This window comes from Narcine bancroftii (genome assembly GCF_036971445.1).
Source record: "Narcine bancroftii isolate sNarBan1 chromosome 12 unlocalized genomic scaffold, sNarBan1.hap1 SUPER_12_unloc_2, whole genome shotgun sequence".
Taxonomy (NCBI): domain Eukaryota; kingdom Metazoa; phylum Chordata; class Chondrichthyes; order Torpediniformes; family Narcinidae; genus Narcine; species Narcine bancroftii.
The window spans coordinates 3,721,569-3,738,344 of NW_027211808.1; the positions used below are offsets into that span (position 1 = coordinate 3,721,569).

Sequence of the window (16,776 nt, forward strand, 5' to 3'; positions counted from 1 at the left end):
TCTTGCTAGTGAGCTTGGAATAGACTGCATGCAGAATTGATTTGCACCATCTCGTGGGAGAGATGATATTGTCATGCTTCAATGGCAAGCTTCTAATTTATGATGATAGAGTTAGAGACCTACTGAGAGGCAAATCTTTCCCCACAGAAGGAGGCAGAAAGAGCAAAGGGAACATAAATCCGGTAAAGATGTACCTCACTAACTGAGAGACACTGCTAAGAATCTGGGCCAAGAGTGTGATTTGTTCTGCAAGGAATGGTGTATGTAAGTCACAGCAGGAATAAAGTAGATTGTTCAACAATGTCTATTATAGATTCTAAGAGATCATTTTGCTAGGTTTCACTTCAGCGGGAAGATAACATGTTGGTACTCACTGTAACAGAAATGTTGACCAGATGCCTGTTGCCATCAATGTTCAAAGGTCCAGAAACAACCAGTGAGCAGGATCTGTATTAACAATTAATTATAGTTAGTTTCTGATGGGCTTGGCTGAATGTTTGTATTGGACTTAATGTGAGCACCTGTTGAATAAATACATTTACTTATAATCAGAGATTTGCATTTTCAGGCTTTGGATGTTTGAGGTGAAATATTTTGTGTAAAATTTTCTGCATCTAAATTGCTTTAGACTCTATGCTCAAATGCTTTTTCTTCTTTTCCGTCAGCTTTGGTGACTTAAATTACATCTTTTGGTAGTTACAATAACTAAACAATAAACAAATCTGTGTGTCTGTGGTTAGTTTATTTCATCACATTCTCCAATTTTAAGCATAAATTCTTCAAAACATTTAGAATGACCAATATTGACAATAAATGCTGAAAATGCAAATAGGCACATAATTTTGGTCATTGCCATACTGTGTTTCCATGTTGCAGAGAGTGCTGCTTATTTGTGGCCTGTTACGTTGGCTATGTTTTGTTAAGTGAATTCTAACCCATACCATTAATCATGTTGCAGTAGTAACTAATAAGAAGAGTAGCTCCTAACTGATGTTATTTTTGTTAATCTTGCAGACTCAACAACTAGTGATTCAGCGAAGTCTAAGGTAAGGATTAAAATACTAGGTGACTTCAGTAATTCAACTTTTTTGCCATCAGCTGTGTCCATTACTTCTGAACATTCTTATCCTAAGCACCAAACATGTCAACTGAATTGACATATATTTTCCATATATCCAAACTGCATTGGAATAAATGTCACGCCACTTTTTAAAAAGGGATGTAGGCAGAAGATGGGTAACTATCGACCAGTTAGCTTAATGTCTGTAGTCTGAAGTTGTCATTAAGAATGAAATAGCAAGATATTCAGAATGAAAGGGTTCCATCAGACAGATGCAGCATGGATTCAGAAAGAGCAGGTCTTGTTTGACCAACTGAGAATTCTTTGAGAATATAATGGGTGTGGTAGGTAGAGAGGAATGGGTTGATTTCCAGGAATTTTTTGATAAGGTGCCACACAAAAGACTTAATAAGATTCAGACGAATGGGGTTGGGGAAGTATATTGGCTTGGATTGAGGACTGGTTAAAAAAAAACAAGAAAGCAAAGAGAAGGGATAAATGTTTTTTTCCCTGATTGACAGACAGGGTGCCATAGGGGTTGGTGCTGGGACCATACCTATTCACCATTTACATGGATGACTTGGTAGAGGGGACAGAGTGTAGTGTAGCCAAGTTTGTGGATGATACTAAATTGAGTGGAAAAGCAAATTGTTCAGAGGATTTGGAGAGGCTGAAGAAGAATATAGTTAAGTTAGGTGGGTGGGTAAAGGTCTGGCAGATAGAGTACAATGTTAGTAAATGCAAGATTATAGGGAAAAATAGAGGAGAAGATTATTATTTAAATGCTGAAAGAATGCAGTGTGCAGTAGAGCAGAAGGATGAGCAAGTGCTTGTGCATGAATCGCAAAAAGTTAGGTTGTGGGTACAACAGGTTATTAAGAAGGAAAAATGGAAATGTTGCCCTTCTTCGCTAGAGGAATTGAATTCAGGAGTATAGAAATCATGCTGCAACTGTACATTTTTACTGGTGTGGTGATACACTGCTAGCCAACTGCAGGGGGTGACCTGTGTACCTGGAGGAAGAGCACTGAAGGACAGATCAAAACTGGCTGGCTATCAATCAGCCGACTGAATGGACAAAGCCCCACCTAGTCGGCTGCCAATCACTCTCCGGGATGTAAGCCACATCCAGCACCTCAAGTTCAGTCATTCAGGGTTGCAGCTGAATACAGACTAAGTTGATCAGTCTTTATGAATCTTGTGCCTGCTTTATGTCACTACAGCGAGACCGCATCTGGAGTACTGGATGCAGTTTTGGTCTCCATATTTGATAAAGGACATATTGGCCTTGGAAGCAGTCCAGATGAGGTTCACCAGGTTGATTCTGGAGATGAAGGGGTTGACCTATGAAGAGAGACTAAATATCCTGGGATTATATTCACTCAAATTCAGAAGCATGTGAGGAGATCTTATAGAATCATATCAAATTATGAAAGGGATAGATTAAATAGAGGCAGGAAAATTGTTTTCACTGGTGGGTGAGACCAGAACTAGGGAACACAGCATCAAGATTAAGGGAAATAGATTTAAGACGAACATTAGGAAAAACTGTTTTTCGCAGAGAGTAGTGAATTGGTTGAATTCTCTGCCCGGGAAGCAGTTGAGGCGACTTCATTAAAGGTTCCGTTATATAGATTTCTAGGTGGAGTTGAGTTAATGATCAGATCAGCCATGATCATATCTTGTCCTGGATAAACTTGTACCTCTCAGTTTGTTCATTTTAGATTGATCACAGTGTTTAGCAACAAAAGAAAATAGACACATGCCGAGAGCACTTCAGTTTATCAAATCTTTATTATAAATTCTAAAGCTGATATCAAACTACAATATGCAAGCCCTTCCCAATTATACTTTTCAACGCCTGGACTGGTCCCAACTGCTGAGGCGAGGCAAGGACTGCACACTTGTAATAGGTTATCGGGGCGCCGGTAGCAGCTTTTCCACCTCCCCCGACTGGAATGTTGGCTAGACTCTAAAAGTTCTTCTTGCTGAGAGATGTTGCCACCTCTCAGAGAGTCTCAAACTTCAGCAGTGGGACCATGGCTTATATTACTCAAAAACTGCTTACCCAAGCACCCACTCCCAGCACAAAAAGAAAGATAAGCGAGCAAACTAGCATGCCTAGGCTTCTACCAAATAACACAACTTTCAGCTTATCACTTTGAATACAATGGTTTATTTTGCATCAAGGTTAGGTCTCTGCCTAAGATTTACCACTAACACTAATAGGAAGGATAAACTATATTAAAATGAACATTTTTCCAAGGATATTATACCTATTTCAGGCATTGCCAATACAACTGACAGAGAAATTCTTCAAGGAGTTAAAGAAAATAATAAGGAAATTTTTATGGAAAGGGGGGAAACCGAGAATAGCACTAGATAAATTAACAGAATGGTATAAACAAGAAGGCTTACAACTGCCAAACTTTAAAAATTATTATAGAGCCGCACAATTAAAATACCTATCAGATTTTTATCAAACAAAGGAAAAGCCAGATTGGACCAGATTAGAATTAGATAAAATAGGGGAAAAGATACCTGAACACATATTATATAAATGGGATGAAAAATTGGTACAACATAGAAGTTCTCCAGTATTATATCATCTACTCATTATTTGGAAGAAGATTCATGTAGAAAGAAATAAAACAAATGATCAATTACCAAAACTAATATTGACGCAAAACAAGTTACTCCCTTTTACAATAGATAACCTTTCCTTTAGAGAATTGGAGAAAAAAGAGATTAAAAGAATAGAAAATTGTTTTTCAGGAAATAGATTCTTATCCTTTGAACAAATGAAAGATAAATACGATATAACTCAAGATTCAGCGCTGGCATATTACCAATTGAGATCCTACTTGAAGGATAAATTAGGAAGCAGTTTGAGTTTGCCAGAGGGAAGTAACTTTGAATATGTGATTACAGATACAATGATAATCAAAAGATTTATAACAAATATGTATATTAAACTGCAAGAAAAGGAGAATGAGGAAACAAATGGTAAAACTAAACAAAAATGGGAACAAGATTTAAATATAAAGATAAAAAAGGAAACATGGGAGAAGTTATGCTCTGGAACGATGAGAAATACAATAAATACGAGGTTACGTATGATACAATATAACTGGATACACAGGCTATACATTACACCTCAAATAAATGGGACCCAACAGTATCTGATAGATGTTTTCGATGTAAAAAAGAAATGGGAACAACAGTTCATGCAATCTGGACATGTGAGAAAGTAGAAAAATTTTGGGAAGATCTAAATCAGATATTAAATAAAATAACAGAAAACAATATACCAAAGAATCCAGAGATCTTCCTCCTAAGTAACATAAAAAAAAAGAATTTGGAATTGATTTGGAGGATGCACAAAAAAGATAGCTCTAGCCGTAGCAAAAAAATGTATTATGTCAACCTGGAAATTGGAAGATAATTTGAAAATACAACAATGGTATATAGAAATGAATAAATGTATTCCATTAGAAAAAATAACATATAGTTTAAGAAATAATATTGAAATATTCGAACAAATATGGGAGCCTTACATTAAATACAATAGTGAAAACCTGCCGGGGACAATCATTACCTAAGTTAACGGAAGGAAAAGGAAATGAAAAGAATGGACTCAGTGGAATTTCTTATGTATTTTTATTGAATGACAACATTGTTTGACTGGTTTAATGTATCCTAGATTTTGTACTTTAAATGGACGGGAGGGGAGAGGTAGGGAGGGTGGGATGGGAGGAGGGAGGGGGGGAGAGAAAATGGCACTGTATATGTGTGAAAAGGAAAAAGTGTGTATCATGGTTAATGTGATTTATGGTGTGAAAAATAAAAAATTGGAAGAAAAAAAAAGGTTAGGTCTCTGCCTGAAAGACTGTGACCAAAACAAGCAGGAAGATTAAATGTTCTTGGTACACAGATGTCTTTTTGTCAGGTAACTGTATCTCTGGACGAGATCAATGACAGCATACCATGTTCCTGAGTTCCCAGTAGCAATGTTTTCAATAAGGTTAATCTCAGGCAATATTTATTTAAATTGATTGATGCTGGAAATGAGCCCTTGATTGGCAATCACTTGGACACCATTCATATAGCTCAACCAACTGGAGTCTCAATTTAGTAGTCTAATGGGACTAAAATGTTCACACAGATTAAATTCTCAGTTGTTTAATAGTATTTTTAATCATTTGAAAACATTTAAAACAGATGAGTTAAATGGCAATTCCTGATCAGACACAAGCCCATCAGATGAGGGAAGCCATTTATCTCATCGTGGCTTACCCTCCCTTAATACTGTACAATAAATGCTGGATTCTTTAGAGATGTGTGGTTGGTAGAAATTTAGAACTTTGTTTCACTAAAAGCTGTGAACACTGTGACAGAGTATTTAGAGGAAGTTTGGGAGGAATTTTAGAGCAGCTTGTACACACATATTTTAAAACAGAATTTTTGCAGGACTTTTGTATCCTGCTTTTTGCAGAGGAGCAACAAGGTATCAACATACAGCTAGCCTTGGAGGACATGTGGCTTTTGCAAACAGTCTGAACAGCTTTCAGAGAGGGAGGGAGTGAGAGAGAAGGAGTCACAGAAATCAGTTCCAGAGAGACAAGATGGCAAACTTTGGAAGACTTCCTGGTCAAAGGAGAAGATTGGCAGTCTGAAAGCTGATCTGAAAGAAAGAGGATCATCCGGCCTGAAGGAGGCAAAGTTTTGTCAGCAAGTCTGATTGAGAATGAATCGGTTGCGGATGTCCTGGAAAAGGAATTTCTCTCTGAAAAGCAGCAAGAACACTCCTTAGTGGTAACCATTGTACACACTACACTGCCTGCAACCAGTAAGATTGGACTATGATACAAAGAACTTTTCTAATCTTAAATATACATTACACACACCTGCGCTTAGTATTAGAGGGGAGATTAAGTAGGTTAGGTAGGTTAAGTAAGTAGGTTGTAATAAGTTAAAGTTTAATTCTGTTCAAATATAATTAAAAACTACTTTTGTTTAAATAACCCTGTGTTGTGGGAAAAATACAAGTCTGAAAATACAAGAGAATAGGGAGTGATGATAAAAAATGAAAACACCTCTTGAACCACCCGAATCTCCCAAGGCTTCATTCAATAACAAATTGTTAGAGGACTTCATGTAAAACATGGAATGTAAGAGAATAGGGAGTGAAGATTTTAAAAAATGAAAACTCTTGAACCACCCGCATCTCCCAAGGCTTCATTCACCCTGAGGGTCTATGACCTAACTTCACTTATTTACCTTGTCCCCATATTCCTTAATACCTGTGGTTAATAAAAAAATTATCAATCTCAATTTGAAAATTAACCACACACTGAGTATCCATTGCTGTTTGTGGAAGAGGAATTCTGCATTTTTTAGCTTAATTCTTGAAACATATTGCTCTAGTTTATTGATTTGTTTATCAGTGCTGGATTCCTCAGTAGTGGAAGTAATTTCTCTCTGCTTCTCCTTAATATCAATTAAATTATTGCTCATATATCCTCTTCCTGAACTCTCATTGTCATTTATTATCATATAGTCTTGGTACCACTTTGGTAAATCAATGCTAAACTTCCTGGAGAACTTGTAAGTAGAGGGGAAGTTGTAGATGAAGAGCTCCAGTCCATTGATAATCTGAACTTAGTTTCCCTGGTCATCACAATATGTAGTGAGATCTTTTGAACTGTGAAGACCTTGTAAATTCCCATTGTAAATTCCCATGCTGACTTCTATACAATAATCCGTTCATTTGTTTTCATGTGGTATTTAAACTGCTGGAAAACTCCCTAAAACAAAGGGGAGTGCACTTTAAATAGTTGTGTGCTGGGATCTCTCTCTCTCTCTCTCTCTCTCTCTCTCTCTCTTTCTCACACACCACCCACACCCCCACACACAGAAACACACCCCTTGGTGCAAGAATAATTAAGTAATTAGAGATGATTTTTTTTGCACTAGACATGCCTTATCATTGATTTTATGGGGATACTGTTGGCTACAGTCCCTTTGTGTTTGTGTAATTGTGGCGTGGTTACCATAGTGGTTAGCGCAACGCTGTTACAGGGCCAGTGACCCTGGTTTGAATCAGGTGCTGTCTATAAGGAGTTTATACATTCTCTCCTTGTCTGTGTGGGTTTCCTCCTACCCTTTAAAATGTGTGGGGGATGTAGAGTAATTGAGCAGTGCGGACTTGTGGGCCCGAAGGGCCTGCTACCATGCTATATTTCTAAATTCATTTTTTGTATTGCATTTCATCCAAGTACTAGTGGATTTTCAGTATAGTATAAAATTGGTGCACCAAAGAAAAGGTACAAGGACTGCCTAAAGAAATCTCTTGGTGCCTGCCACATTGACCACCGCCAGTGGGCTGATAACGCCTCAAACCGTGCATCTTGGCGCCTCACAGTTTGGCGGGCAGCAGCCTCCTTTGAAGAAGACCGCAGAGCCCACCTCACTGACAAAAGGCAAAGGAGGAAAAACCCAACACCCAACCCCAACCAACCAATTTTCCCTTGCAACCGCTGCAATCGTGTCTGCCTGTCCCGCATCGGACTGGTCAGCCACAAACGAGCCTGCAGCTGACGTGGACTTTTTACCCCCTCCATAAATCTTCGTCCGCGAAGCCAAGCCAAAGAAAAAAAAAGAAAAAGAAAAAATAAAATTGGTCAGTTCACAGTTAAAAGTTAACATTTTGGGGGGGGAAAACTTTAAAAAACTAATTCCTTTTGCTGTTCAATTAGAAAGTAGCTACATTTTTTTAAAATTGCCTTTGATACAAGCAGACATAAATGGCATTTTCTTCTTTAAATCTCCACTCTTTAATTTGTTTTCCATCCTTATTATATGCATATTTTCTGTTCACAATTAGTTAAGTCATTGTTTAGGAACTAATTTTATTTTGTTCAATTCTAGGGATCGTGGGGGTCTCGGAAGGACCTGTACCACAGGGAGCTTGTGATGTCAATCTTTGCAGCGGCCAACCGTAAGAGGAAGAAAAAAGAGGCAAAAATGCTTGAAAGTAGCACAGATGATGATTCAGAACATGAACCTATTAAGGCAATTAACAAAGAGAGATTATTGGACAAGAAGGAAAGAGACAGAAAGAAGGATTCAGCAGGAGAAAAAGAGAAGGAGCATGGAAATAGCAGGATCAGAGGGATGGAGCCAACTCACCAACCCCTTGGTAGTAAAGAAATTCAGACAAAAGCAGGAGAACCTAATCGTTCCCACCAGCACTGCAATCAGACAGCTCGATGGGAGAATATGAAAGCTAATTTGGACTCTTCATCTAAACCTCTTCTCAGCCCATCTTCAATGGGCACTGAGCATTCATTCAAAGAGGTGACCTCTGCCAAACTTCCAGATTCAGATCGAAGAAAATATACAAGTGATCAAACAACTCCGACTAGTGCCCAGTGTTGCAATAGTAGTGAACTGTTCTCCAAAAGTCCCAAGCTGAAGATGTGGCATACTCCCGAGATGGATCACAGGGAGATGATTCCCACTGATGCCAGCTCAGTTGTTTCAGGATATTCCACCATTTCGTCCATCATGACCACCCTGGATCACAACTTCTGCTCTGAGGTGCAATCCATTGCAGAGAGTCGGGGCGATGAAGCTGATGACGAAAGAAGTGAGCTCATCAGCGAGTGTGGAGGTCAGATTGAAACAGACAATGAAAGTGGCTACCTGACACGCATGCTGCCAGGCAAAGCTTCGAGCTCGCAGCAGGCAAGAGGCAGCTTTTGTCACCGAGAGTCAGACAGCAACACAAGTTCTGACAGGGAAGGGATCACAATACAAATGTTAAGCAGTACACCATCTTTTAACTCCCACAGATTAATTCAATGTGATACTTTGGTGAGAAAGAAATTGACCAAACCAAAAGGGCCTGCTGCAAAGATCAATGAAGAAAAAGAGCCTTCAGGGTCAACAAATCTGTTTGATAATTCAAATTGCCCCAATTCCACCAAAAAACATAATTTCCTCAAGAACAACTCTAACATGGAAGATCTGACCAAAGCACCAAAACAAAATATGACTGATCAAACAAAAGATCGGCTGAAAACGTCCGCAGACGATATGTTTGGGGTAGGGCTGAGAAAACAGAGCTCTCCTGAAACTCGGAGAAAGAAGAACATCAGAAGGAGACACACAGTGGTGGTACAGAATGATTTATCTGAGTTTCACTTCAGAGACTGGAAAGATAATGAACTGGAAAGCAAGGACAGTAGCCAAAAGGAGGGGAAACTATCTAACATAACCCAGTTACAGAAGAAAATTGACTCCTCAGAGGCTTCTGATACAGAAGGAAATGTGCAGCTGGATTTAGAATCAAAACCCAAGGAAATATCTAGATCAGGTGATCCTGATTCACAGTATTGTTCCAGTCATCCAAATGAAAATTTTCAATCCAAACAGCCAGCATCCAATAATAAGAATTTGAGTAGTAATACAAGCTCAGAGCTTTCTCAGCCAGCTTCACCATCTTCCCCAGCAGGTAGCTCAGCATCGGGTCAATTTAGAGACAGTGACTCAAATTCATTCAAGTCTACAGGCATAAAGGCTCAGAAACCTCTAACTTCTCGATTTCATCAATACCTTTGATGGAAATTGGGTAGGGCTAAAAAATTCAGGAGCTGAGCCAACATATGGATTTACTCCTTTCCACCCCCACATTTCCCCAGGAACATGTTGCAAAAACTCCTGATGGTAACAAAAAAAACTCCCTTTTCTTTAAATATGTTTCACGATAGAATTTGGCAGTCCCAGCTGAAATGACTTTTTTAAAACCATTTTCTATCAACTCCCATTCACTTAACCCTCTTCATTTTATAGAAAATTGAAAGACTTTGCTGCTTTGTAATTTATGAATTCTCATTAGTTTTCTAAAGGGGAATATGCAGAACAGATATGAAAATACATACTTCAACTTTTAAACCAAAAGTACCAACAAATACTGTAAATATTTGAGTATAATGCAAAACATTTCCACTTTTTTCCCCTCAAAAATAGGGGGAGTTGCATTATACTTGAGAGTAAAAAAATTTTTTTAATTCTCAGGCGAGTGGTAGATGTCAGTGCGGCTCAGACGGCTGGGTGGGCGAGTGGCAGCACGACTCAGGAGGGCGAGCAATCAAATCACAGTGTGACTCGGGCAGCCAAGCAGTTGAGTGGCAGTGTGACTTGGGCAGCCAGGTGGGCAAGCTACAGCGTGACTCAGGTAGGCAGGTAATCAGTGTGACTCAGGCGGCTGGGTGGGTGAGCGGCAGCGTGACTCAGGTGGCCAGGTGGGCGGGCAAGCAGCAGCGTGGCTCGGGCAGCTGGGCAGGCGAACAGCAGCACAAATCAGGCAGCCGGGGTAGGGGATGGGGTTGTGAGAGACACCAGCGTGACTCAGGTGGGTGAGGAGAGGTGGGGTCACATTATATATGGGGGTAAAAATTTTCCCCTCAATAATGGGGTCGCATTATTTATGGAATGCTTTATACATGAATATTTATGGTAATTGCTGTTTGAAATAAAATTCCATTCATGACAAAAAAGAGTAGATTTCTCTGCAAATTTGACTGATTTCCTCGAGAAGCTCCAACAGGAGCATCCAAATTCCTGGAAAATGGTCATTTCTCATAGGATTCCATTGGCATCAATTGACACAGTGAGATGGCTTTCTGTGTGTGGTGCCCTGGGACGTTCCCAGAACATGCATTTGTCTCAGGAAAAATGGCTGGTTCTTTGAAATGGCCATTGCTGGAACTGTAAACTAAAATCAATTCCTGCTTCAAATACAAGATCACCACATCTAAAAAACAAGCATTAGCAGAAAATTGCTTGACCCCACATGCTTATCTCTTCACAGTCACGATTACAACTAGTGTGTTTGAAGTATTAAATGTTTACTACATAGGATTTAATAGTACAGGGCTGGTTAAAGTTGATGTGGGCTGAAGGGAAAGATATGAAAAGGGCTATCTGGTTGCAGAATTTGAAAGGACCTTGTTGGCCACAAACAAGTTACTGTTAGTTTTGCAGTTATACATTTTTAAATTGCTTTGCTAACCAACCATGCTTTGGTACATTGTAACTTGGTTTCCTGCACTTCATTGGACAACTATAGTGATTGACCATCTTTTCAACCGTGTTTGCATGATGAACATGTTGCTCCCAGTTTCAGTTACCCAATAGAAAGGGAAAGATTTGAGATAAATGGAACTCTTAAAGCCACACATATTTAAGAAATAATGTACAAACTGTTAGAAACTTCAGTATTTATTTTCATGATGAGCCTTAGTGTAGCTTTGCCTCATAATGAATCTTCTTTGTTTTGCGAACCAATCCTCCTTATTTTGTTAATTTGAGTTGATACTGTTTCTTACTGACTACATAGTACTCCAACAATTAAAATTTGGCCCATTCGGAGCAAACTCAATGGAATGTAATTTTAGTAGATTTTTATTTTTGAGAAAATTTGATCATTGCTTTTCAAACATATTGTAATTTTTCTCCCTTATCCTCCTTGAATTTTATCTACTCTGAACACAATCCTTGGTTAACAATGAACTCAGGTTGACTTGATTTTTAGCTCTGCTGTTATGTGAATGCTTGTTGTGTGGAAAAAGGATAGGCAGGGTATCCATCTAATATTGGAAATTAATCTCAGTTATAAATCTCTGTCTTCAGTGGCTCTTGAGATGCCACATGTTGAGTGTAAATTCATGTCATGTCTGCATAATTCTAATTTTGTCAAATTTCTGATTAAAATAACAGTCAGATTATTGGTGTCAATCACTTTAATCTCCGATCTCACATTAGCAGTTAGTTTTGCGTGCTGTGTGACTAGTTTGTGGGCATCTCAACAGTCATAGTTTTCAATGTGTTAGGAGTAAAATGAAACAAGATGCAAATGGTTAATGGGTGTGCAGCACTTGGGCTATGAATTAACTCAGAGCTCATCTGTCGCACTGTGGCAACTTCATTGGAGCTGAGATAGAAATCTTGATTGTGCATTTCAGTTGTGGTTACGCTACACCGGCGTAACCAGGGAGCAGTTTGGGGGTAATTCTCAACCCATCATTTCAGAGATGAGTAAATATATAAAACAATAGATGAATTAAAAACAAGATGTTGGAAATACTGAGCTGATCAGGCACCACCAGGCATGATCTGACCTGGGTATTTCCAATATTTTCTGTTTTTTATAACCATAAGTGAGATTCTTCCACCCTTGGAATATGCTATGACTTGCTAGTTGTTATCAAATGTGGTTTGCTTACACATTAGGGCTGCTTTAAATATGTTCTATGGATTAGATTAAATTAGAACATTTATTTCTGTCTCTGCAATTAATGATTTCTTCCTGGTTATAAGCAATTTTTGTTCTAATCAAATTAACTTTCTGCTATTTAACATCAGATTTAATTTTAATTATGAAGAAATCAATTTATAAATAGGATAAATTTATTTTCTGGTTTTAAAAGAAGTAGCTATACTTTTACTACAATTAATGCTCTAATCACTAAAGTATTTATATTTTGTACATTAACAAAGATTAGAGCCAAACTAACAAGTTAAGATTTTCTTTATTTAATTAAAATGCCAATCTTAAGGACACTCTTTCTGTATGAAAATATTTTGTAACCCATTGGTGAGGGGGTGAGGCTGGGGAATTCTATATCACTTTTATCCAGATATAACCTTGTCATATGTTGATGGATATTGGTGGAACTAGCTCAAAAATAGGATTATATTTTAAAATCTTTACCAGACAGATTTTCTTGAAAATGGTGCATGAACACAAACTTTTAAAGCCTTATTTTTAAAATGCAAATGAAGTAGAACTTTATTTTCATTGTAATTACAATGAGAGGAATTGTGGTACCACTTAAGTGTTCAGCATGGTTTACAGCAGTAGATGGGGATTGTGGCACAATGCCCCTTCTATTTGTACCACAGACTCGCAGCTTAAAGTCGGGAGTGTAGAAATGTAAACAGTTCCTAATTCCTGTCACAACAGCTTTTTCAAAGTTTTGGTTCAAGTATACACTGACTCCACATCCTTTGCCTTCCTGCTGTAGGCAGCTGAGGTTGACTTTCTCGTGACATTCATTTCAGTCATTTCTCCTTTATAATATATCGAGCTGTTTCTTCTCAGCTCCACTCAGTAAAAGAAAAGCAGATGCTTTCTTTAACTGGGAACCATGTTTATTATTTTATTCAGCTGGGAAAAGAATTTGCATTTCTCATGCATACCTCATCATTCCCAGTTGCTTCTTAACACTTCACCCAAAACAGCAGGATGTGTAAGCCTCACTGCAATTCTTGAACATTTAATAAGCGCTCCACCAATGAAGATATCTTTTTGCATATGAAATAGATTGCACTGCAGCATTCAACCTGTAGTGAGTTCTGTGCCCTGGCTGGCTTGACATTACCCAACAACATCAACATTAATCCTCTATCTCAGTGCTGTTGTATTTCTTTATGCTCAGTGGTATCAAATGGCTTTATCCTGCAGAAAAGCATAGTGCAAGTGCACACCATTTCTTTTACCCTTGCCTCCTACCCAGAGTCTGTTTCTTGTGTGAAGAACTCTCTGACATTTATCCCAAATACATGGTTTTCACTAGTTAAACCAATATGTTACCTGTCCCCAAAGAGATATTCTGGATCTATTTACTACTTCATTTTGCTCACTTGCCTTTGTGATGCTCAGACGAGAAACTATTGTTTGTTAAATATCCAAGAGTAGAAATAAGAATTTATAGTCAGTTTTAGAGAAATCAATCAAAACACCAGAGCACTGACTGCCAAATTATTTTTTTGCCACAAGGAATAAATTTATCAATATATATATCTTTCTTAATAATTCAATTTATAAAAATCTGCATGATGGATCATCCACTCATGTTCTCGCAAAGTCTAAGTTTTGCTTTTCTCAGACATTTCATGATTTTCTATGTACAACTGCATCTTGGAAGAAGGGTGTTGGGTTGTGTGTCTGAGAGAGAGAGAGAGAGAGAGAGAGAGGAGAATGAGATGAGCTACTTATTTAGAAGTTTTAAAAATATTACTGCATTCCTGTGGCATTCTCTTTAAAATTAATATATTATACTGAGTTAGTAGTTAGTAGTAAAACATTCTGGGATGGAGAGTGCTGTAGTTTGTTAACCAATAACAGCATTTACACGCAGCATTTTCATTGCTACAAGAATTGAATCCAATGATCTAACTTCCAGTATTTGAAAGCATTCGTATAAACCTCCCCCCACCCGTGAAGAGGGAGCATTGATTTTATAGGCTTGTAATTCTCCTGATTTTGACTTGAAATGTTCAAACCTTTCACTTTTTGTAGCTATCTGAATCTGTTTGCATTGTTACTATTTAACTTAAGAGAATGAATCTAAACTCAGAGACAGCTTTACAGATGATGTTAAAAATAGTTCACTGGGGAGAGAATACCAAACACTGGCTCCTGATGTTTTGGTTTTGCTGATGCAATTGGGCTATATGATTTTCTATGGTTTTGAATTAAAAGTTGCACATTTAACCTCAGTGTATATGTACATATAAATATATATAATATAATTTTGTTGCATTGTTTACATTCGTGCTTCTGTGAACAATTTTTTGTTTCCACTGTTACTTGAATTTTTAATGTTCGATACTTTTGCTTCACAGCTTACTCAGGTCGAATTAAAAACTCAGTAATATGCAAATCGTTAAAAATGCATTTTACAAATTGTTTAACCAGAGCTAGAGGTGGACATCCTGTGCTTTGTTTTTGTTATAAATACACATTGGATAAGGTCTAGGAACAGTCAGAACATCACAGCACAAATTGCTTCTCAAGACAAGAAAACAAGGACTGAATAATAAATCGTGTTTTGAAAATATTATCCAATATTAATTTTATAAACAAGTTCTCAGGATTTTGCGTAAATCCAGATAGAATTGCTATTTTATAATTTACTGTGCCAAAATGGATATATTATGATATCTTACTTTTCCCCCACAATAATGGAATATACCTATGGTTTTATTATATCTTTTAAATGGCCTGTGGTTCTTTACAATCAGATATTCTTGTGCTGCGGGCCACTATTCTTTCTCAAATATAGTGTATGCAGCACTAGGGGTATGAGGGTGAACCTCTCTTGAAGTTCGGGTCAGGTCATGCCAGCACATCCTCTGTGGAATCCAATTGTGGTTCATGCAGCAGAAACATGACTTTAAAGTGAGGATTGCATTACCTCTTAATGGTATCAGATACAAGAACATCCTGCTGAACCATTGTTCTCAGGTGTTAAGTCCAAGGTTTGCCAAAAATTATCTTAAAAAATAATCATATTTTGTTAAGTACTTTGAAATATCAAGTGGATTTTGAACATATTTTCTTCATCAAATCTCTGAAATTGATCACCACATAATGTGCAAATGGACCTTTAAAATAGGCCAAGTAGATTAACAGATCTAAGCTGCAATGTATTTAGCCATTTTTGCTTTATTTACCTTTTTCATGGAAAATCCCTTGTTTTTGCAAGTCCATTTTTTTTCATCAGGATTCCAGTTGGGATTTTTGTTAACACAACTTTTAACATTTAAAAAAAATTAACTACAAATCTTGCCTAGTTATAAACATGTTTCTTTTGTATATATTTTATTTTGTTTCTCCCAGCCAACACTGGAAAGGCAGAGAGAGTTGTGTGCATAACATCTGATGTGGTGTCCTTCATTTTACACACTGTGCCACTGACTGGTTGTTTGGCTTTATCCTCCAATATTTCAAAACACAGTGTCAAGGTTAACCACCTTGATTCTGAGCATCTTCGTTGTCTGTGGAGGGGAAGTGGGTTGAAACAAGAGTTCAGTCCAAAATACAACACTGAGGAGAGAATTTTAGTTTTCACAGCCCATAGTGTAGATCAAGGGAAACTATGTTAAGAAAATGATATCGGAATGGAGATGCTGTATGCCATACTTTTCCAGTTTTCCTTATTATTTTGTGGCTGTTTACCTGCAGTATTGTGAGCGATTGTTTGACAAGCGAGAATTTCAGTGCTTCCATTTTAATCCAAAAATTCAGGCATTCCAATGGAGCATTGACCTCCTTCCAATTTAAATGTGCTGTTTATTAAATGACACAGATTTGCTGTAAAATTAACTGCTTATTTTGTAAATATGTTCAAGTGTCAATTCTGACAAAAGCTGTGTAACATAGATTATATAAATAGTGTTTAATTAAAACAAGTTTATTTTACCTCCTTGTCAATTGGCTGTAAAAGAACAATGTGGTATTGTTAAATCCTGCATGAACTCCTGGAGTTTACAACTGCAATTGTACATGCAAAATGCAATGCATTAAATAATGCACCATCCTATTTTATAATAATGAAAATAAACTTACATCCCCTCCAGTAAGACTACTATGCCATTTATTTTATTACTTGAATGTTGGTGTTACTTTGGATCGAGAATGTTATTCTGCAAAGATGGGTATGTGAGACACTAGGCTTCTTTAGGTGCATTTCAGAAGCGGATTCAGACCTGTGGAATGTGCTGAAAGAGCAGCGCTGACCATCTAAAGTGGACAGCTTCATGGGAGGCACCTTCAGGCTGTCAGGGTTGGGATGGCTGAATGTCAGAGCTGGACTGATCCAACTGCCCTGCTCTCTTCCAGCAGCCCAATATCAGTCCGCACA

The 16,776-nt window shown here is 37.8% G+C and overlaps 1 protein-coding gene across 7 annotated transcripts in view; it reads left to right on the top strand.

Annotated features, from left to right (window-relative positions):
* The window catches only part of LOC138750126 (rho GTPase-activating protein 23-like), a 397,500-nt gene extending 381,009 nt beyond the window's left edge, over positions 1 to 16,491 (top strand). For all 7 annotated transcript variants that reach the window (XM_069912263.1, XM_069912261.1, XM_069912262.1 and 4 more), the window contains 2 exons: positions 1,015 to 1,046; positions 7,991 to 16,491. In XM_069912263.1, coding sequence (XP_069768364.1) covers positions 1,015 to 1,046; positions 7,991 to 9,685 — 1,727 coding nt within the window. In that variant the 3' untranslated portion in view covers positions 9,686 to 16,491. The remainder of the gene's footprint in view (positions 1 to 1,014; positions 1,047 to 7,990) is intronic.
* Positions 16,492 to 16,776: the final 285 nt, after the last annotated feature.